The 23580-nt window shown below is 38.2% G+C and overlaps 2 protein-coding genes across 2 annotated transcripts; one reads left to right on the top strand and one right to left on the bottom strand.

Moving 5' to 3' along the window:
* Nucleotides 1–559: 559 nt before the first annotated feature.
* Nucleotides 560–13797, bottom strand: LOC129277606 (sulfhydryl oxidase 2-like). Its single transcript, XM_064110318.1, has 9 exons — nucleotides 13696–13797; nucleotides 12117–12210; nucleotides 10584–10729; nucleotides 9384–10001; nucleotides 8744–8873; nucleotides 8104–8223; nucleotides 6431–6569; nucleotides 3688–4929; nucleotides 560–2854 (listed from the first exon to the last, which is right to left on the bottom strand). Exons 1-8 carry the CDS (start codon nucleotides 13779–13781, stop codon nucleotides 4283–4285), a joined length of 1980 nt encoding a protein of 659 aa, XP_063966388.1. The 5' UTR covers nucleotides 13782–13797; the 3' UTR covers nucleotides 560–2854; nucleotides 3688–4282.
* A 5686-nt stretch (nucleotides 13798–19483) lies between these two features.
* On the top strand, nucleotides 19484–20299 carry LOC129278684 (uncharacterized). Its single transcript, XM_054914829.2, has one exon. The coding sequence runs from the start codon at nucleotides 19484–19486 to the stop codon at nucleotides 20297–20299; it is 816 nt and encodes a 271-aa protein (XP_054770804.2).
* Nucleotides 20300–23580: the final 3281 nt, after the last annotated feature.

Here is a 23580-nt window from a genome sequence, read left to right as displayed (position 1 = left end):
ATTCCTCAAAACTTGATTATTTTTTCAATAGGCAATAGCAGGCATACAGCCATATTTAAACCCACTTTAAATGTAATTCAAATATCCATGAACACCATATTATGATATGTTTTCTATCATAAATATGTTTAGAATCCAAGCAAAGTGTGAAGAAAAATTGCTTCAAACTATTTTATTCTAAAAGTGTTAAGAAAAGAATATTGAAAAAAAAAATTATGACAAAATATAATGAATACAAAGAAGTGTTATCATGCATTTCTTTCAATCTCTTAATCAATGTTACAAAGAAAGAAAAGAAGCTAATTCAATATATATATAAATACATTAAATTGATACGATAATCATCAATTTGAGCATTTTAAAGGAACTATTAGAATGGCACAAGAATTTAAACAGTGATATGGCACAAAAGTACCCCAAAACTGGTACGTTTTCATGCACTACAAGAATGGAGCACACAGTTTACCCATTTCTCCTTTCAACAAACTTTAAGTCCAAAATACTTAGCTTAACATACATTCATGGAGATGTACATGATTATAGTTAACATTTGGAAATATAAATATACTGAAATAAAATTACATGTTTAGATAGTACAGATCGCCTAATGAAATATCATTAATTCTGTTGCTTAAATAAACTTTCGATACAATACATGTATTTTAGCACAAGCACTTATTTAAGACAAAAGGACAATGCTGACAGTTGCATTTTTTTATTCAGGAAGAGCAGGCAGTTTAGTGACCAACGCACTACCATGGCCCATAACAATTCACGAGTGAAAAACATCCAAATTCAAAGTTTATTTTCGCCTTGAGTACTCTACAGAGCGGATTGGCCACAAGACAAATCAAATCTAGGATTATCATTATCATCATGTAGTTTTAGAGGCTGTAAGATGCAAGCAACTTACAAACATGGACTGTAGGGCCTACAGAATTGAAATTTTACTTTTAAATTCTGGGGAATTTAATTGTGAGTTTTGAACTATGGGGAATTGAATTGTGACTTTCAAATATTAGTAAATTGAATTGAGTGTTCAAGCCTGAGAATTATTTGGGGGAAAAAATATTGAGAACACCCAGATCCTCTTAATCCCCTTAAAGCCCAATCCCTTTTAAATTAAATCAATCTGATTTTGAGTTGTAAGCTACCCCATTCATGATAAAGGGTCCCATTGTGTGGTTTTGGCCAAAACTCCACTAAACATAGACAGGAAAAGAGAATCAAATATGCAGACCATGGTCATGTTTTAAGTACAACCTATGGAAAATAATATTCTGATAAAATTGACAAAATCATTACTACTAGTACTTAGTATATTTGTCATTTTCAATTCACTTAAGTCTTTATAAACTTTGAAAAGTTAAAAAAGCAGCTACATGTATGAATGAAAAATGGTGCTAAAAAGTAAAATGCTCAGTTGAGGACGCCAGTGCACAACACTTCACTTAAAGAATTGTGTTGTGACATGTGTCATTGTTGCCACAACACCAACACCAGATAAAAACACTGTACTTGAAATCATCCATTGCATGCCATGTGATAGACTCCTCCTTGGAATGGCATACAGGCATACATGTAATAGCCTCAAAAAAATCTTTGAAGTTTTCCATGGTAAAGAATATTGATTCTCTGAATGTTTCTATGGCGATGAATGAATCGATATATATGCCTCATGGTTCACCATGTATTCTTTCATGGGCAATATGTTTAGTGGCTTCATTTGCTATCTTTTATTTTAGATAAGCTAAGATTTAGATAGATTATTACTGTCATTGCAACAAAAAGAAGGGGGTTTTCTGAAATTTAGAAATTAGTGGCGGACTTAGGAACATTGTCACCTGTGACAAGTTCTAAAATCAGACCCTTTCCAACTTTCAACACCTTCGCTTTTGTGATTAAACTTTCTAGTCTTTTTCTTATATTTTTATCTTGTTACACCAGATAAGATACAACATAAACAGGAAAAATTAAATTATTTTTTTCAGTTTGCATTTTCAAATTTTCTGAAATATTATTCAACATAAATAATATCTGGAACATGACTAGAACAACATCTTCAATTTAAGCATAATGATTAATAAAGATATATAATATATACAGTGGTGCTTAAGAATTTAGTGAACCCCACCAAAAAATGCATTCCTTCATGCTGAGTGTTGAACGTAGACAACAACAACACTACAATGTCCAGCGAGCCAAGAGAAAAAAACTATATAGAAAAAAGGTAAAATTTTATCACCTGACTTCACAATCAAATAGCGAAAAGGTGGCAGAATTTGAACGATTTTAAATATGTTCATTTTCTGGTAGGATTCATTAACATTCTAGCACCACTGTATGACTGAACCTACAGTCTAGGTAATCGACAATGAAATGTTTTCAACATATACATGTAAGTAGATACTGATGACACTTTAATGAATATTTCATAATCTATGAACATGATTGTTCAATATCAGAAGTAATTAAAGAAAATAATTTAAATGTGAATTCAATATCAAATTGATAAGTAGTTCAAATAAGACAGTTTTATGTTCAATTAAATGTACATGATCATTCTCATGATATTTGAGAATACTATGATAATAATAAACAATTTAAATGAGCTTTTAAGTAGTTAATCAGAAATAAAGATCATTCAACATTAAAAAATACATGTGGGGCCCTGTTCTCTTACACAATCATGGTTGGGGGATAAAGATTAATAAACTTGTCCATGGTTTTCAAAAAACGGACCCCTGGCGTCTATTGGCAGCTGTAATCTGAAAATTTGTCAAAGAAAGACTATAGAATGCCAGTTTTTATTCATGAAACAGCTGATCTACCAAACACAGTAATGAGGATAAGTCTCATCAAATGGAAACAGACGTTTGACTTTGACAACACGATATGGAGGTTCTACTATCAAATACCTTTTTATTCAACTGCAGATGTCAACATGAGATGGTTTCAGTTCAAAATAGTGAATAGAATTATTTATATGAAAGATGCTTTGTTACGATTTAAATTTGTTACAGATAACTTATGTACCTTTTGTTATAATTATGAAGAAACTATTATGCATATTTTTTGTTCTTGTGCCCACACGAACGAAATATGGTCTCAACTCGAAATTTGGTTTTCTCGTAACAATTTGAATATCAAAATTTCAAACCAGAATAAACTATTCGGTGTTTACGGAAACAACAATGGTGCTCTTAATTATATTTTTATAATCGTTAGAAAAGAAATTTTTGCAGCAAAATGCAAACACTGTCTTCCAGTTTTCGACCATATTTTGTCTGAAATAAAATCTTATTATGGTATGGAAAAGTATATATATAAAACAAATCTGAAAGAGAAGAAATTCATAAAAAGGTGGTCATATTTTACTTTATTACATTAAGTATATCAGATATCATTCTAAAATACACACATGTATATATGTATATATATATATATATATATATGTATATATTTTGTATGGATTTTTTCTTTCCTTTGCACTTTGATTTTGCTTTTTGTATACAAATGTTACGACAATTTCATGGAATATTGTATTGTACATATTCAACTTGTGTGTCATATACTGTGTTAATTATTTAATCATGTATTGTCAAAAAATATGTATTATAGTGATTTCAATAAAGGACCCCTGTGGAAGGGTTTAAAAAAAAAAAAAAAAAAAAAAAAAAAATAAGCTCATACTAGTGTTAAGCTTCTTTATCTCCTGAGAGAGGAGAATTTGTATGCTTTGTCAATCTGTTGATACAGAGTTTGAGTGTCACTACAATTACCTTGGGGTATTAGACAGTGTTGTGCACAAGGCCAGAGATCCACGGTCAAGGGCTATACATTGTCCTCAAGGCCATGGGCAGCCATGGGGATCTCACCACTACAAGTGATGTTAAAAAAAAAACAGTTGTAAATCTCTATTGACATATTGTTATCTTCTTATTTCTGAAATATTTCCTGGTCACAACTGGCTTCATCCAAAGATGTACATTTACCCCGAGGCCAAGGACAAGGGCCAAGGTCAAGGCAATATGATTGTCATCAAGGCTGGCCTTGAGGAGCACATCACTTGTATTAGAACATACAGAAAGATATACACTGACCAAAAAATGATAAGCAAAGGATAATTAAAAATTGCACCATAGTTCTGACCTGTATAAAAGCACAACCTACCTACATCCAACTTTGGTCTCGCTTCACCACAGGGTCTCTTTACATGTAAAATAAATAGCAAAATCGTCTTCATCTTGTCTCTGACTTTAATAGCACACTTAAAGATTCATCATCGAGGCAGAAGCCGCGACATTCGAGTTCTTCTCCGTCTCCTCCATACCAGGACAAAGTAAACACACACTATAAGCATCACACAACTGATGTTTAGGACCATACACATGCTGAGGTCCAACCCATTGATCCCGAGACCAAAGTATCCAGATTTTTTCGTCTCGACCGCCAACCGAAAATCCATCTCCCGCTGCCGCAAATGATTCAGAACGTCGACCTTCACGCCCTCCGGATTCAGGGTGACACGAGATCCCAAGTCTATTTCATCTAAGATGACTCCATTTGACGCATGGAGACCGGTGAAAGCAAAATTCCGCAAGCTGTAGTAGTCTTTCAAGAATCCCAGTATTCGTCTCTCCTCCCACAGTTCCACGTTGGTGCTGGCATAACAGGAAGCGCATATTGTCCGTGGAGGAAAGGATTGCTTTGGGTGGTCTGGATCCTCTGAAAGGTCCCCGCGAAGACGCTTATTTACCCGGTTGTGGGTCTGCCAAAGCCACAAGATGGCGCTGTCAAGAGAAGTGACGGAGTCATCCAGGTCAGCTACTTCATGACGAAAGTTCTCTCTGCAGTTCTGGCAGCTGAAGAAGGCTAGAATGTAGCCTCTCATGGCATGAAGTACTTCCATGTAGCTGACATTATCATCTGATGAAAAATAACAATGCAAGACAATTATAACTATCATCTATATAGAGTGTTCTAGCGATGCATTAAAAACACGTATTTTGATCTGCATCAATTGCCCGTGCAGTATCAGAGCGTATCCCTAAAAAGGACCGAAATCCGACGAATATCCCATAGGCTCCTGTACAAAATTTGCTATTGAATATGAGAGCTTATTCAACAGTTTAGTGCGCGGGCGCGAATGTGTGAAATATACAACGCGTACAACAATGAAAGCAATGCGATGCGCAGCATAGAGCACAACTACGCTCCATGACGTCATAATGAACTACATGCAAGTCGCATGTCAACGACCAAAGTTGATCTTATGAAGTGATAATGGCATAATGTGATAAGTGATATGACTTGTTTATTTCTCCCTCTTTTTTTTGGGGGGGTGGGATAGATGATAATAATTATGGATGGCTTTATTTCATGAAATACCGGAAATATTCCACTCGTTAGGGCCAATATTCCACTCATCTGCGATTCGTGGAATATTTTCCTGAACTCTTGGAATATTTCTTGTATTCCAATCTGAGCCATTCAATATAATATAAATGTTTAATAAGACAATTGTAAATGTTTAATTATCTCTTTAAACTTTAAAGTCCTCGTCAGAATTGTGCAAACAGATGGCAGCAAAAGATCTTTTTGATGTGACAGTACTACGAACAATACTATCACAACATAATCTCCCAATCAATAAATAAATATTTAAAAATCTGCTGCCACTGTAATAATAATGAAAACAGGGATTTATATAGCACCATCTAGAAAACATATCTAGTCTGAGGCACACCCTGGCATTACCCCCAGCATTAGCCCTAGCTAGTGCTTCCACGCTCAGTGCATTCAAGTAATTAATACTATCCGGTACCTAGTCACCTCACCTGGTTTGAATGCACAAAAATGACAATAAAAAATGCCTTTACCAGTCCTGTGCATTTAAAATAGAAATCAGACATATTACTTTGCACATGCTTCAATGAAAAAAAGAAATATTCAATCATTAGGAATCAATCGAAAATTGCAATTTGTGGGATATATAGTAGAGGCCATAACAGGGATTGGTCTCCCATGGCATTACCACATTAAGACTCATATAACTCTGTCATTGTGTTATACAGTCCTTTCGAAGTCCATAGTGCAGTTATACACAATATATTATTACAGTGAAAGCTGAAATATAAAGACCACCAAAGGAGATGACGAAAGCGGTCTTCGTGAGCAGGTGGTCCCTACGGGCAGGTTCCTTTTACAGGCTTTAATTGGAAATTTAATTATAGAGGAACAACATTTGTGGTCTTCATAGACACATGGTTTGAAAGTTTGACTGTACAGTGTATCAATCTTTTGTTTTGAGATGAATTCTCACAAGACTTATTACTACCATATGTTCCGCACACTTTTATGCATTTATTCAGCCACTTGGCCACCGGAAATAAATTCTGTCCTTACACTTAGGCCATTCTGTACTTACATCTCCTGATCAGTGAAGCCTGGGAGACGGTCAATGTGTGGAACAGCGTCCAGAGACCGCATGGGTAACCACGGAAATGAGGCTGGCTGCCACGACATCCAATCCACTCGACTTGATCAGGGAGACCGAGTCCCGGTTCCTGGACCACAAGCAAATATTGGTATGATTCATAGGAGATTGATTAGAGCAAGATGAATGTGCCGCACAGCTGCAGTTCTGGGCCCCTGTCTTACAAACAGTTACGATTGATCCAATTAATCTCAACAGTATGGAAATCCATCCATACCATAATTTTTTTCTACAGGAAATTTGCACTATACAAAGAGAAACACACTAAATTTTCAAGAGAATGATGAATGTATGAATATATTTTTAACAAACTTCATTTTAGATGGTGATGGCCATCCATAGCTGTGGTTGATCGGATCAATCACAACTCTTTGTAAGACAGGACCCTGCTGAAGAGTGTTAGGCAACAGCAAAGAGTTCACCAAAGTACATGTATGAGGCAGAAGGAATCATTCCTTCAGATTTTACAAGTATTTCTATCCAGATGTGTCTACAGCAGATCTCCCCTAGATAAAGTTGAAATGTATATTTTGCAGCAAGGCTGGTACAGGTTTAAAACATCCAAATTTTTCAGTAAGCCTGGTTATAGATTTTTAGATAACTTACACGTAATACTAGGACTAGTACCAATGACCAATGCCAAGGAAATAGCATATTTTCATTTTATTTATTTCTAATTCTCTTAAAAGCATTTAAATACAATCAACATACAAAGGATGACATATGTTTAAACACAAAGAATAGGGGGAAGCCACTAGAGGCCATTGGCCTTTCATAGGCTGGGCTCCAATACCATAGTGGATTATACAAAATATACAGAGAGGAGAATGGGGGGGGGGGTACATAGGCAAATTGTAAACCTAACTAGTTACTGTAACCCTGCACCCCTCTCCACCCAAACTCCTCATCCCTTTATTTCCTTCTAATACCCTCCCTCCTCCTCCCCTTCTCCTACTCTGGACAAACCTCAACACGTTGCTTCATGGGATGGACTTGATGAAGTCTATCGATTCTTGTAATTTGATTGGTTGAAAGCCATTCAATATTTTATTTCCATTGTACAGTTGAGCTTTCTCCCTCGGTGTGTACCACTGAACATGTGTGTACGTACATTTTGAATGTGTACATGTTTGCACGCATCGAAGTAAGCGCATCAACAAGGTAGACTGTGCGCCCTTCGATTCATGAATCAAAAGTGCGTCACAAAAGAATGAAAGCAATTAACTGCTTTCACACAAAGGGAAAAATAATCATGATATCAGAGAAAATGAGTTGCCAGAAAAGGCAAATACATTTCAATTCAATCTGCTTTTTTTTCCCTTCCATTTTGTCAAATAATGCAATCTAGAAGAGTCGTTGTATAAACCAAATGATGCATGTCTTCATTCGTCCATTTTGCGACCTATTCACTCTTGTTGATGCTGTGCATGTTCATCCCATTGCACTCAGCCTAACAGCTTTGTGAAATGGATTGAACAGAGCCTCAACTCGAATGAGAATACATCACATAATAAGTTATGTGCATGCATCATTTGTATATTATACCATGTGGGATGAGAGCAAACGAATGATAGAAAGATTGGGTGTAATTTACTGAGTCTTACCTTGCTTGGATCAACAAGGGTCAACCATTCTTCTATGGGTACACTGGTGCCTTCCTTCACCAGCAGCCACTGATGTACATTGGTCAGGAATGACATCACTTCGGGTCTTCCAGGAAAATACTAAAATAAAAGAATATCAGTCTTGCCAGTTATGCCCAATTAACACAGACTTCACATTCTTCCTAAATTTACTATAACTATAAACCTGAATTGTGCAGACAAAATGAGTTTGCTTAAATGATTTTGACTTCCCAATCGTATATGCAGAAGCACCACCACCAAAAACAAAATATGGAAGTACAGGATATATTTTGTTCTTCACATAAAATCAGCCTGTTTTTACCTTCAGTACCTTCGGTTACAGCACTTTTTTTCTGTAGAAAAAGGAAGAAATTCCTTGAATGCTGTTAGTGCTGACAGTTGAAGCCAATCATTCAGGGATGAAAAATGGATACATGCATAACCTGGGATGCAAGATGACCTATTCATAAACAAAGAAATTTCCTTCATTCTTTCTTTTTTTTAATAATCTTTTCTTCAGCATTACACTGGAGAAAAAAATCACAGTGGTCAGTTCCCCCTACCATTCCTGTATTGCTGCTCCTGTCATTACTGTAGTTAATCTCTGAAAGACACTAACCTTTCTGAGAACATCAACATAGTCTGTGAGTGCCTGAAGATCATCTCCTTTGATGTGACTACAAAGAGATACCTCCTGTCTGAGGGAGTACTGGATAGCTGACTCTAGATCAAGCATGTAGACTTTGGGCCTGGAATGATAAAGAAATGGAAATGAATTCTATCTGCAGTCAAGAATACCAATAATAAAATATTATCTTTGATGTTAATTTCAAGAGAATTCTCCTGCCAGTTTTTTTTTTTCAAATGCCACATTGAAGGATTTTATAATAAGTATGTGGATACAATTTCACCGAAGTATGACCTCTAAGATAAAAAAATTTGTTTACCAGCAAGGCTAAAAAGAGAAACAATCACATTTTGTTTTATATCAGTCAACTGATTATGATGATTCATTTTATATTTACTGATACTTCATGACCATATGATTTAAGTTTGAATCATTCATTTTAAATTACCAATAACAACAAAGACCTGTTTGACTTAAGCATAATCAAATCAAATGAAACATATTTTTTTGTTAACATGATTCCTCCTTTCAAAGACGACTGCTCAAATATCTTTTTGCAGGGATTACTTTGATAAAATATTCCAAAAATATATTGATGGAGAGAGATACTTTGAACTTGTGCTATACCCACCATTCACTTGGTCTCTTATCAGTCAGCCTGTTGTTGGTTTTCTTTTTCAATGCCTTTTCTTTGTTCTTCTCCATCACTCTATCCCACATCATCTTATGCTCTCCTTCTTCACCAACTCTTTCTTCATCTTCTACCGGTCCGTCATCCACTCCGACGTCATCCAGACCTACACCAGCACCTCCAACCTCCTCCTGGAGTATCCCCACCCCTTCTGCTTCCTTCTCTCCTCCTGCTTCAGCTCCACCTTGTCCTTCTTCCTCCTCTCCAGCATCCCCTCCATCATTTTCTCCTCCTTTGTTCATCTCCACAAACCCTTTGTCTCCTGGTCTCAAGAGTAGGCTAAGTCCCAGCTCCTTCCCTTTCTCCTCCTTCTCCTTCATCTCTAGGTTTCCATCCTCGTCCACGTCCCTCCCGTCAAAGTCGCTATCGATGTCGTCTCTCTCGCTCCTGTTGGCTTTCCCATCCCCTCCTTCCGGTCCCAAGAGATGCCCCTTATCCAGCATCTCATCGCCATGGAGATGGTTGGTATCATCCAGGAGTTGTTCAACAGGAGGTAGTTCATCTGCATTGTCTTTGATGTGTTTCTTGATGGCTGCACTGAAACTGGCCCTATCAGATCTACAGAGAACAATCAAAGAACACAAGGAATATACTGTAGTTATGAGCAAGGGTTAGACTCATTCCGAACGATGTCCCTTGGCTGCCTTGAACCCTCTCGCCTAACTGTGAACTAGATTGGTTTGTCCAGTTCTATTCCCCTACTTAAAGGTACATCTACATTATCACATGATATCATCATCATAAGACACATTAAAAAAAACCGCTTTAGAGTGAAACATTTTACTATTCGTTTTCTTTACCTGTCATATGAAACCATATCAACAAATTTCCAAAGGTACATTGAGCTATGAAGTTGTATGTTGAACAGAGATGGTTTCAGTCCTTTTTCTATACAAATAAGAACAAAACAAAATAAAATTAAAATTTCCCATTTGCAGAGAAACATTATCATGCTGTGAAAAGCATTCTCATCTCTGCATACATAATATTTAACCTAAACAAACTTTCGGTCCGTAATACCTACATCTACATGTATCAAATTGAATCATATCATTGTCTTAAATTTTTTCAAATCCCAACCCATACGCCCCATATTCTTGGGACAGTCTATATTGGATTGAAAACCCCTTGAGTGCTTACCCAACAATTTTTGTAGGTATCCCTGTACGATCTATGATGTATGCAGAGGGGAATGTATCCACACCCCATTTTTCAATAAGAGGGTTATCTGCCTTTCTCATCCATCTTGCTTTGACTCTCTCATGGTTTGAAACATCCAAGATAATCTAGAAACACAGAAAAAACATGAAAATACACCCAAACATATGAGTTTTAACAAATGTATTTGAAGTCGGTAGAGAGCGGGGGTTTCGGATTCCGGTGACCCGGGTTCGATTCCCACTTAGTACGCTAGTGCCCTTTGGTAAGGCGTCAACCCTCTTTACCAGGTCCCTCGGAGAGGACCTTAAGCTGCCAGTCCTCTGGTTGCTTGCTTACAAGCATTGTAGTATTGTACAATTGCTTACAAGCAGCATGTGTAGTAATCAGGTAAAAAAAAATTCACCAGCAAAATATTCGCTGCATTACAGAAAGATCAACAGCTTGAATGACAATGATAATGGTGGCTATTACCGTTTTCTAAATATTAAAAACACAACAGCAACAAAAGACAACACTAGTATTCAAAATATCATTTTTTTCTACTACTGTATGGTCAAGAAAAATGAACGATGCCAAAAGAGGGGCAAGGAAATTTGAAGGTTGTTACAACCCACTGCCCAAGATGTCAAGGTAAATGCTGAACATCACAATACAGAGCTATAATACAATCTGCCAAAGATCTCAGACAAAATACGATAGAGAAGAATGAAACTGGCTGGCCACTGCTTCGATGAGGAAAAGATTTTGTCTCCCATCTTTACTATTAAATCAAATGAAGGTTGAAGATGCAGAGAAAGGCCAAACTGAAGGAGGACAAAGGTCTGGAGGTGGTAGAACTAGAGAAGATAACGATACTGAGCAATCATATCACATGAGGAATCATATTTACCCCGCTGAAGAAATGGGAATGAATTTCAAATGAAATGAAGACCTGGGCAAAACAACTCTAAAATACTTGAGGAATAGATAACGGTTAATTTGAATCTTGGTAGGTGTTTCACAAAGCTTTAAGTTACGAGTAACTTTACCTTCTTCCGGGGGGGGGGGGGGGGTACTTAGATTTGGTTTAGACGGGGGTGTGCGGTTGAAGGTTCTAAACCCATACCCATATTTACCAGTCATTTTGGCTAAAAAGGTACCCATTATTAAGGATTTATGAAAATTTGACAAGCAAAAAAAAATAAAATTTGAGGAAAATATGGACCCATGTTTAAGGCCAGTAACTAAATATTGGGGCCATGTTTAGGGATTTTCCAGCATAAAACCATACCCCATGTTTAGGGATTTTTCCAAAAAGCAACCCATTCCAGCGACACATCCCCGTATGCCTTATTTTGTGAGTACCCCCCCCCCTGGGCCTTTTTTGTGGTACATCTTTTTTTTTTTTTTTTTCAATGGTGTTGATTTAGATCCTAAGAAAGGATCACCAGTCATTCATAAAGTTGCTCGTAACTTACGAATGATGCACAAACTAAAATCCTTGACAATTGGTGTAAAATTCATATTTCTTACCTCTTTTCCCATGAAGTTATCATTCCCTTGAAAGATGACAACCAAGAAGTGATGGGTTGGGTGATGTATAAAGAAGTCACTCACCCAGGGTGCCCTGTAAAGAAACAAGTATATTTTCCAGTTGGTCTGATTCTCAAAATATCTCGCATCACTCTTGCTAAACCAATTTGGTTTACTATACAGTGTATAAACATACTGTGCATGGAAAATTGTGGCCCAGTGGATTAATCTCCAGACTTTGAAACAAAGGGTCGTGAGTTCACATCCCAGCCATTGCTTTTAATTTCTTTCAACAAGAAATTGATTCGCATCATGTTGCCCTAGACCCAGGTGAGGTAAATTGGTACCCAGAAGGATGAATTCCTTGAATGCACTGCCACTGAGAACTGCCGATTAAGTGGTAGCACGAGCTAAAGCCGGGGAAATAATAGTTTCATGTTTTATCCTCTGGCAAAGAGCTCTATATCGATCCACCTAATATTAATATTACCTAGTTTGTTTACCACTGTATCTGTCTTTATTCTCATAATAAGTGACACTGTACTTGGGAGTAATTCTTATTTGTATACTGATCAAATAACCCGATTGTTACTTTCTTTAGCTTATATTACAAATATCAATCTAAAGATTATTATTTTTCAATTCTGTTGGTCTATTCATTACAAAATTCTATACACACCCTGATTAAAAGTAACACTACAGTCACAATCATGAAACTGACTTGAGACCGACAAAAAACTATTACAATATTACCAATGGCATACCGTCTTTCATTTGCATTGGTTTTGTTGATGCGGCTGTAATACAGTGGCATACAAGTCAAGTTACCAAATCTTCCAGCATACGCTAATTCTTACTGAATAATAATCAACTTTTCCACAGTGACAATTTCTTTCAGAATTCAATAAAATGACTTAAGACTCAATTTTAATTTAATGATATATTTGATTAGTTACATTATACTATACAAACAGCGATGGAGGATCCAAGGATTTCAAAATAGAAAGGGGGGCAAGAACAAATCTGAAAAGGGGACACAGATTACAATTTTTTCTGATTTGAATGTTTCGATGGGCAATTCTCAACACACAGAAGGGTGTGTGCCCTTTGCGCCCCGCCTGGATCCACCACTCAAGAGCCTCTTCTATTGATTAAAGCCCAGCGCACACTATGCAATCCGATACCACGTGATGTTTTAATAAATCGCATTTTGCATTAAATATAAAAGTTCCAGGAAAGGAAGTTATTTTATTCAAAATTCAGCCTAATGTTAGGAATGATAAAATCATAATTTTACTTTGCAGCAAGCCCTGTGGCCTAGGTAATGTCAAAATCGGCTTCTAGTCGCAGCCGATGCTACGTCATTACGATTTGAAATTGAATTTGCTTTTATTCCTACTAGGAGGCTCGAACTTTACTGACTTTTGATTTTAGTTAGTTCTTACCACTTTTCTGAACTCTGATCACTAAGATTTTATTGGTTGGAATGTTCATAAATATCAAATGTTTATATTACGATTTCTTTGAAATGCAGATCACAATTGATCAAGTATGCAATGGGCTTAACATTGAAACTTACTCTGCGGGTTGAAGATCAGGCCAGGGCTTGAGTCGATGTGGTTTCTTAGCTTCCTCCTCGATCTCTGCAGCAATATACTCCCTCATATTGCGAATATCCCTTACACCTTCAACAAAAATACAAATGGAATACATAATTAGGTAAAAACAAAAAAAATGTTGTGCTCCCAATAACAGAGACATTCACATTCACTGGATCATCAGTTCAACTACAGTGTATGTAATTCTGATGTTGACTCTTTTAAGTAGAAATTTGACAACAATAATGGATCTTGAAGAGTGAAAGCAGCATACATCTCAACAACTGTCACATTCCATCAACTAGAAAAAGAATAAAGCAAATTTTAAACATAAATTGTTATTTTATAGATACAAGCAATTTTTCCTATCTGTCGCTTAACAACCTCCTGAAGAGTACAGTGTAGATTCTTGAAGAACAAGAGAAATAATAAAAAATGATAAATAGTAATATATGCAATTTAAAAGGCGTCATATCAATCTTTTAGAGACGCTCAAGGCGCATGTATCATTAAAATGCTTGAAATGCATAAAAGCTGCATTATCTGTATTTGATGAAAAGAAAAATATGTTTTAGAAACTTTAATTTTATATATTGGATGGATCAGAATAGGATACCATTAATAATCCAAAAGTTAGGTAATATTGCATGAATCGTAGATGAGTACAATATTGGGCCCTTACAAGTGGAATATTTATTGTAAAAAGCCATCTAACATAATTCTTTTATAAATACTATTCTTTGAACATTTCAATTGAGATGTACATGTAGAAACAAATTCAATTTAAGAAAGAGAAAAAAAGGGAGAGTGGGAGCGATATATAGCTTCTGAGGGACAAAATAGTGGGGAAGTAAAGAGCAAAAGGATAAACAAACAAAAAGAAAATGGGGAAAAAATCCAAAGGAAAGAATAAGAAAGATGAGAGAGGGGGAGAAGGGTTAATTGAAAATGAAAAGGATTTCCAAAGGACCTAGAGAGGGTTCAAGAAAAATGAGACAATGAAATTGAATTTGAAAGCCAAATGGGCACCAATATTAAGACACATATAAAGATATACACATAAGAAAGAGAAAAAGAAAAAGAGAAAGAGAAAAAGAGAAAGAGAAAAAGAAAAAGAGAGAGAGAGATGAACAGAATTCATCATAACACCCTGGATAAGGCTTAATCCTACAATAAGGATGGGTTCTGTAGGAGGAAAGGTCATGGGGGAATACTCTTAATCCCTCACTTTCCAAAGCGATGATGGGATTAACACTAGAAAGTCAAAGTCATAGATAATCCCCATCTCTTTGCATGGTGACATTCACTTGCAGAACACTTAATTATTTTATTTGAATGCATTGAATTTCACATAATTAACTATTTCTCCTGACATGCACACAGCATGGCAAATTTAATATCGTTTTTGACACCAAAAAAGCTCAGCACTATTTGATGTTGATTACCCTGGGGGGGCCAGTCAAATGTATGCTGTACACACACGTGGCCAAATTAGTTCCAAACACCCCCTAAACGAGTTTTTCTCTGTGTGCAAAATAACCCGCGTCCAAAAATGAAAAAACGCCCCTTTTAACGCATATTTTTTTGTGTGTACAGCAATTTATTTGACTGGCCCCCCGGTGTTGATTAGTGCATGTATTTATCAAACAGTTTACTTACACAGTGAGTCATATCACACAATTATGCTTATACATGCACGCTGTATGCTTCAAGTCTAAAAAAAGGTAAAAAGTTGAGTGGACAACCTCAGGACATCATATATTATTATGGGTTTTTTATTATGTGATGATTCATGTTGAATGATGTCATGAATATGTCTGACAACCCAGGACAGATTGTTTTAAGCTAAATTTTTAAATAATTTGAATAGTCTGCAAATGTGTTCCCTTCCCATATTCTTACATTTGCAACAGTTTTACTTTTTCATTCATATCCCGCTGACTTTGTAGGAAAAAATGGCCTTGTCACATTATGTTTAGGGACGGTGATTTTATGTTTATTGGTAATCAAAAAGGAAAAACCATTAGTTCTTTACTTTTCATTTGAAAATCCATTGAATTTACTTTTGCAAAACAGAATTCATGATATTGCTGAGTACATTTTCTATGACAAAATGGGATTTCCATATCAAGTTTGAAATGGAATTACAGATTTTCAGAAACAGAAAAGATCATTTTTGGAAATGAAGAATCAATGTTCCTACATGTCTAAATGAGCTTTTGTAGATGAAAAATAAGAAAAAAAATTAATTAATTCTCTGCCACAGGAAAAAAATTGAGAGGAAAAGCGTAATAGGCTATGCAGTGCATGTATAGTGTGCAAGTCTTATACATGTAAATGAAAGTAACCTTTTCAAACACATTAACAAAAAAAATCCTGACATGCAATATGGTTTGGAGGGAAATTATATCCCCTGACATATGGTATGCTTTGAAATCTAATACTTTCATGGTTTCATCCTTTTGCAGTTATAATGTATGAAACATGAATTTCACTCTTAAAACTCCCATCAATAAGTCACTTTTTGCGCCATAATTAGCCATAAATTTTTTTATAATCATGCCTTATAAAGGTTACTTCTTCATTGCTTCTTTAAAAAAAACAAAAATCCATAATTTATCTTTTGAAATATTCTCTGAAAATTTGCTTTGCCCAATTGATTGTGGGCCTGGCAGCCGCTGTGCAGCGTCAGATGGACAAGGCTCTATCCCTTTAATCATTGAACGCCAAACAGGGTAGCAGCAACTCCCATCTTTTAACGTCTTTTGGTCTGTCACGGCCGGGGTTTGAACTCCCAACCTCGCGGTTATGAGACGGATACTCTACCAACTGAGCCAACACACCGGTATTTATAGTTCTTACATTGTGATTGTATATGATGTTTACAAGTGTTTCCCTGGCAACTTTCAATACTAAGCTGTGTTTTCTTTTAGTGGTGAGCATTGACAAGGAAATCCAATCTTTGTAATGATATAATGTGGAGGAGAAAATATGACACACAAAATGGAGAAAGTTTTAAAGAATTGTGGCAGATATATCTAACAGTACATCTTCAAGTTATCAGTTCATTTGACTCTCAAATCATTCATAACTCACTGGGAATAATTACTGAAATATTTCTCTTCATCTTTAAAAAATTAGGAAAGAGCCAAGTAAAGATAGGAAACATTATTGATGTAACTGCAACAATGAAAATATGGCTTCCCATAAAATTTGAACACAGAAATAGATCATGGCCGAAAGTTAAACAGGACTTCATAATATGGGTCGATTAAATCATCTATATAGTCAAACTAACTCCCATAAAGGTAGTTATAGTGACTATTGCTTTTAAAAGCTTTTCATTAAACGTTCTTGAAGTTTACAAGTCCAATTTTGTTCAAATTTTCACCTGTTCTGTTTCAGGGAATTTTCTTGTTTTTTATTAAATTTTTTTTACTTAGTTTGGATTCCCCTTTAAACAAAATAACACATGAAACTGGTTTATTTTCAATTGGTCTTTATGCCATTTTGTTCGATTACCAACTTGTCTTTCATTTGGTCTACCATCATTTCGTCCACTATCCACATGGTCTACTATCATTTAGTCTAATGCCATTTTGTCTAATAACCAGTTGATCCAATAGCCATTTAGTCCATACATCATTTGGTCTAATTGGACCAAGTGTTAATTGGGCGAAATGAATGAAAATAAAATTTGTATTAGACCAACTGATTTTGAGATGAAATGGTCATAGACGAACAGGTGATTAGACAAAGTGATGATTGGACCATACGGTTATTGGACCAAGTGGTTGTTGACGAAATGTTGATGGTGTAGTGACCAAACTAATTTATTAATTTTTTTGTTTGATTTATCTATTTTTGACCACCCTACAACCAATTCGGGTGTGGTTAAATTGTATCACAGACCGCGAAACCTAATCACTTTTGGGTCACGTGGGTCTAGTGTCATCCCGCCGAGGAAAAATAGTCCTCCCCTTTATTATTTAAAAAAACATGTATTATGATACAATTGTTGGACATAGATGCATGAATATAAATATGCACATATATATTACACATGAATATCGATTTAAATTAATATTCACTATAGCATATCATATTTTGATGCATTAAAGTGTGACGTCATAAATGCGGAGATATATTAGGCAAGGCCCGGTAGCTGGGCAGTGACATTATCCCGCGCACAACTCAAAACGAAGTCGTCGCGGCTTGTTGACCATTTTAGAAGCTGCACATTAGCTTTTGACTGTAGGTTTGCAGTTGTTATTTACCAGGTATGTTAATTGAATTTTATCTGATGTATGTTTTACTTTGCTGGAATTTATAAGATCTCGTTACCCAGAAAATATTCTTAATTCTATGGGATTGTTCATTTCTAGCCGGACAAAGTAGTGTTAGAAAACACACCATTTTACATTTTGAATTGTGTCATTATGTATATCCAGCTTATAACTTTTGAATCTTTGAACACACCTTAATATTAACTATGTACCACGAAATAAACTGCTTAATATTTCATGCAGCTTATGTGGTTGACAGTGATGATATTTAATCACTTTGCATTTTTTATATGACATGTTTAAATTCATTCACCAAACGATGGAATGTTTAACTATGTACGTAAGCGTACTCTTTGCGATCTTTGCTTACAATATTTAGATTGATGCTTAGTCTTAAATATCAGACCCGCTTCGGTCTTGCGAAATTATTTGTTGGGTTCTTGAAGTAACGATTTATATGTTGAAATACATAGTAGATAACGGATCTATTCCTTTTTATAGCCGCTGATATAGAGGCTGTTGATTGTTCATGGCTGCTGACCATGGGCGCAGCTGACCAGGAGACATATATTCCTGGGACCTTATTATACTAGGGTGAGTTATTTAACCTAGTGATTTACGCTAAATTCTAACATATGACAATCCGAGTCAGAATTACTTTGATGTCATAATTTCAGGTGTTTTTCCTTTCCGGAAGATGAAATTATAATATTTGATAATGAATACTGTATTACGACAATTTATAATATTATATGATAATAATTTCTACATTGTTTGGTTAAATAGCTACAATTGATATTCCATGTCAATTTACTTTAATTAAACTACTTTGTACAGAAGTCTGATAACTGATGATACAACTTGTAACAATTTATGTTATTTTTTACTTATGATGTTTTCTTTTGTCTTCTGTACAATGCAGGGGTTTTTCCCGTTTTCCCGTTTTTTCTACTGTTTATATTAAACACTACACAACTCATCTGCCTGTCCCTCTCTCATCTGTCCTCTTGTCGCCCTTGATGAGTGAATGGTTGCGGCCGACTTCGGCCCCAACAAAGTGGTGATCCCGACGTGATGCCGAGGGTGACGCGCCTTGCCGACCGATGAGATGACGAGGCTACATCATCAACAGAGCCGACTGCACTGCGGAACAGACTGCATGGTCGAAAGTGAGACTGACGAGGCATCATAGCTCGACTTTGAACGTAGTCCGTATAGCAGAGCCGACAAACTCACGGCTGCATCCACTGTACTGAACTCTAAGCCTCCCTCAACGCAGAACAACCTAAACCTGTACGGTTGACGTACGTCACTATAGCTTTATCTAGAACTCTGAGGAATTCAGAAGCCACTCGTGTTATTAAACACAGTATAGGTATATTATTGTAAGATATTGTCACAAATGTAATTTGTATAAGAATCTTTTTTTACTTGTATAAAGGTAACTTAACGGTGGTGGAGTGATTTCTTTGCAGCTAGCGCTATGAATGAGCAGGCTCCCGCCGCAGCGCAGCCGATGATGATGAGCGCTTTAGCTATAAAGCTCCCCCCTTTTTGGAAGACAGACCCCCTAGTATGGTTTGCCCAAGCAGAAGCGCAATTTTCTACAAGAGGCATTTCCAGTGAGGCAACTAAGTACTCACATGTAATCGCAGCACTTCCGCAGGAAGTGGCGCAAGAAGTGCGTGACATACTGATATGTCCACCTGAAAACAATCAATACCAAACGCTAAAGGAAAAACTAATGGCCCGTGTTAGTGCGTCTGAGCAACGGCGCGTTCAGATGCTTTTGACGGAGGAAGAGCTTGGGGACAGAAAACCCTCACAACTTCTCCGTCGAATGGAGCAGCTATTAGGCGACCAAACGCTAGAAAAGGGCATTTTTAAACAGCTTTTTCTACAAAGGCTCCCGGTCAACGTCAGATTAATATTGGCGTCAACTAGCGAAGCGTTATCGCTGAGCGATTTGTCGGAACTAGCAGACAAAATAATCGAAGCGCAGCCCGAAAGTTACGGCGCAATATCGGCTGTCGCGCAGAAATCCGGAGAAGCCAAACCGCGCAATGATCTGGAAAATCAAGTCAGTGAGCTAACTCGGTTAGTTAGGGAACTCACGACCGTTGTTGGAAACATGCAGCGACGCCAAAGTCGTAGTAGGAGTCGTAGGCGTGACACAAGCTCCCGACGCGATGCGCAGTCTACCGGTGCAGCAGCCGGCGAACTTTGTTGGTACCACAGCAAGTATGGCGATAATGCTCATCGCTGCCGTCCGCCGTGTGTGCACCATACGGAAAACTAGTAGACCAGCGGATAGCGGCGGCGAACCCGGCTGGTCAAACGGAGAGCCGCCTGTTTTACGTTAGAGATATTGATGCTCACACAAAATTTCTTGTTGATACCGGCGCAGCAGTCTCGGTATTTCCCGTGACTAAACAACAGCGCGCCTGTAAATCCGACATGACACTGAAGGCAGTCAATGAATCGACACTTATGGGCGACATTCGATCACCCTGAACTTAGGTCTACGGCGCAAATGTCAATGGGTATTCATTATCGCCGATGTGGCTACACCCATATTAGGTGCAGATTTTTGCACCACTTTCGATTGCTCGTAGATATGCACCGATACAAATTGATCGATAGCGTAACTGGATTAAACGTGAAGGGCAAGCCTTCAGACTCTCCGCGTATTAGCCCAGTTATCAATACAACCGACAATACTGATCCGTACCATGATCTTCTGCGCGCGGAGTACAGCGACATCACTGTACCCATCTACAAAGCGCAGGCGCTGAAGCACGATGTAGCGCACTACATCGACACCCGCGGACCGCCAGTGAACGCAAAACCACGCAGACTTGCTCCGGATAAGCTGAAAATAGCGCGAGATGAATTTCAGCACATGCTAGACTTGAACATTATCCGACCGTCAAGCAGCCAGTGGTCTTCAGCCCTGCATATGGTTCCGAAGAAAACCCGACTGGCGACCTTGCGGTGACTATCGGGCGTTGAATAACAGAACCATACCTGACAGGTACCCCGTTCCGCATATTCAAGATTTTTCATCGGGGTTGAAAGGCGCGCAGATCTTTTCGAAGGTCGACCTGATACGAGCCTACCACCAAATACCAGTGCATCCCGATGATATTCATAAGACGGCAATTACCACCCCGTTTGGTATGTTCGAATTCTTGCGGATGCCGTTTGGTCTTAGGAATGCGGCGCAAACCTTCCAGAGGTTTATTGATGAAGTAGTGCGAGGCCTACCGTTTGCATATGCGTATATTGATGATTTGCTGATTGCGAGCAACAGCGAAGCTGAGCATGAACAGCATTTACGCAAGTTATTTGAGCGCTTCCGGAAATACGGTGTCATAGTTAATCCGAAGAAGTGCGAATTTGCGAAGAGCGAACTAGATTTTCTCGGATATCATATCGACTGCAATGGCGTTAGCCCTCTTCCTGCGCGCGTGGAGGCTCTCCAAGAGTGCAAGGTCCCGAATAACCTTAAGGAACTACGCGGTTTCCTCGGTCTTGTGAATTTCTATAGGCGATTCGTGCCTCGTTGCGCCGAAATCTTGATGCCGCTCACTGACCTCCTCAAGAGCCAACCACGAAGGTCACGCAAGCCACTTCAGTGGACGCCAGCGTGTGAAGCAGCTTTTGCGCACATTAAGACAGAGCTAGCCAAAGCAACTCTCTTAGCGTATCCCAACAGCGACCTTCCGCTGAGTATTGCATGCGATGCTTCTGACAGAGCAATCGGCGGAGTCCTTCAGCAGTTGAAGGACGACGCGTGGCAACCTCTCGCATTTTTCTCCAAGAAATTGCAGCCAGCAGAAACCAGATATAGTGCATTTGGACGCGAACTGCTTGCAATATACTTGTCGATCAAACACTTTCGTTACATGCTTGATGGACACACCTTCTGTGTGTTTACCGACCACAAGCCCCTGACCTATGCGTTTAATGCCAAACCGGACCGTCACAGTCCGCGCGAAATCCGTCACTTAGATTTTATTTCGCAATTCACGACTGACGTAAGGTTTGTCAAAGGTCAAGACAACATAGTGGCCGATACGTTGTCCAGACCAAGCACGAATGCTTTGTACACGGACACATGCGTTGATTACTCCGTGATCGCTGATGCGCAAAAGACCGATGTAGAGTTGAAAGCATTGCTCGATTCTGGATCCGATACCAGCATGGTACTCAAATCGGTGCCGCGTATTATGTCCGGAGGAACTATTATCTGTGATGTGTCTCATGGACGCACTCGTCCGTTTGTACCGAAGAGCCACCGTAGGGCCGTGTTCAATGCTGTCCATGGTTTGTCACATCCGGGCGTGCGCGCCACGCAACGGGCTATTAGGTCGCGTTTCGTTTGGCCCGGCATGAACAACACTGTTCGCAAGTGGGCACAAGAGTGTTTACCTTGTCAAAGGTCAAAGACGCACAAACACACCAGAGCACCGCTTGGTACGTTTAGCACACCGGATGCACGATTTGCCCACGTGCATATTGACCTGGTAGGGCCGTTGCCTCCTTCCGATGGCAAAACATACTTGTTGACATGTATAGACAGATATACGCGCTGGCCCGAAGCTATTCCAATATCTGACATTTCTGCCGAAACTGTCGCGAAAGCCTTGATCGTAAGATGGATTTCCGTATTCGGTGCACCCGACATTATCACCACTGATCGTGGTAGACAATTCGAGTCTCGACTCTTCGCAGAATTGATGAAGCTGTTAGGAACAACGCGGATACGCACTACTACCTATCACCCGGCCGCGAATGGGATGATAGAAAGATTCCACCTACAGCTCAAAGCCGCACTAAAAGCGCACGACGATGCTAAGCTTTGGCATGAGCATCTGCCCGTGACACTTCTTGGTATCCGTACCACCGTAAAAGAAGACTTGTCATGCTCGCCCGCAGAGTTGGTATACGGGACTACTCTGCGATTGCCTGGACAGTTCATAGCAAGCAAGCAGGTTGAAGTGGATCCAGGCAATTACGTGTCGCGTTTACGTCAGCACATGGCTGCGAATACAGCCACACCGACAAGGGCGAAGGACGGCCGAAGTTACGTTCCTCGAGGCCTACTAAAATGTTCGCACGTTTTCGTTAGAGTGGACGCAGTGCGTAAGCCTTTGGAACAACCTTACAAAGGGCCATACAAGGTCGTAAAGCGCAATGAAAAATTCTATACGATCGAGCTTAAGGGGAAGCGCGACCGAGTTACATGTAGTATCGATCGTTTAAAGGCCGCGTATGTTGAGCAGCATGCTGCACCAGAGGAGGAAGTAGTCACCACCCCCAGCTCCTCGGTCCGTCAAACCAGATCTGGGAGGAAGGTCCATTTCCCCAAACGTTATATAGCCGCAGTCAGTAATTAAGTGGCTTTATAAGATACATTGATTGCGAAATAGTTTGCATTTTGGCATTATATGTAGTGATAGTATTGTATAATTATCGTAAACAAGTGATTTTTTTTAATGACTTGCTTACTACGGGGGGATTTAATGTAGTGACCAAACTAATTTATTAATTTTTTTGTTTGATTTATCTATTTTT

This window comes from Lytechinus pictus, chromosome 15, assembly GCF_037042905.1.
Source record: "Lytechinus pictus isolate F3 Inbred chromosome 15, Lp3.0, whole genome shotgun sequence".
NCBI lineage: Eukaryota > Metazoa > Echinodermata > Echinoidea > Temnopleuroida > Toxopneustidae > Lytechinus > Lytechinus pictus.
Note: the sequence above shows the minus strand (reverse complement) of the source record. Positions and strands in the feature narration are given on the sequence as shown.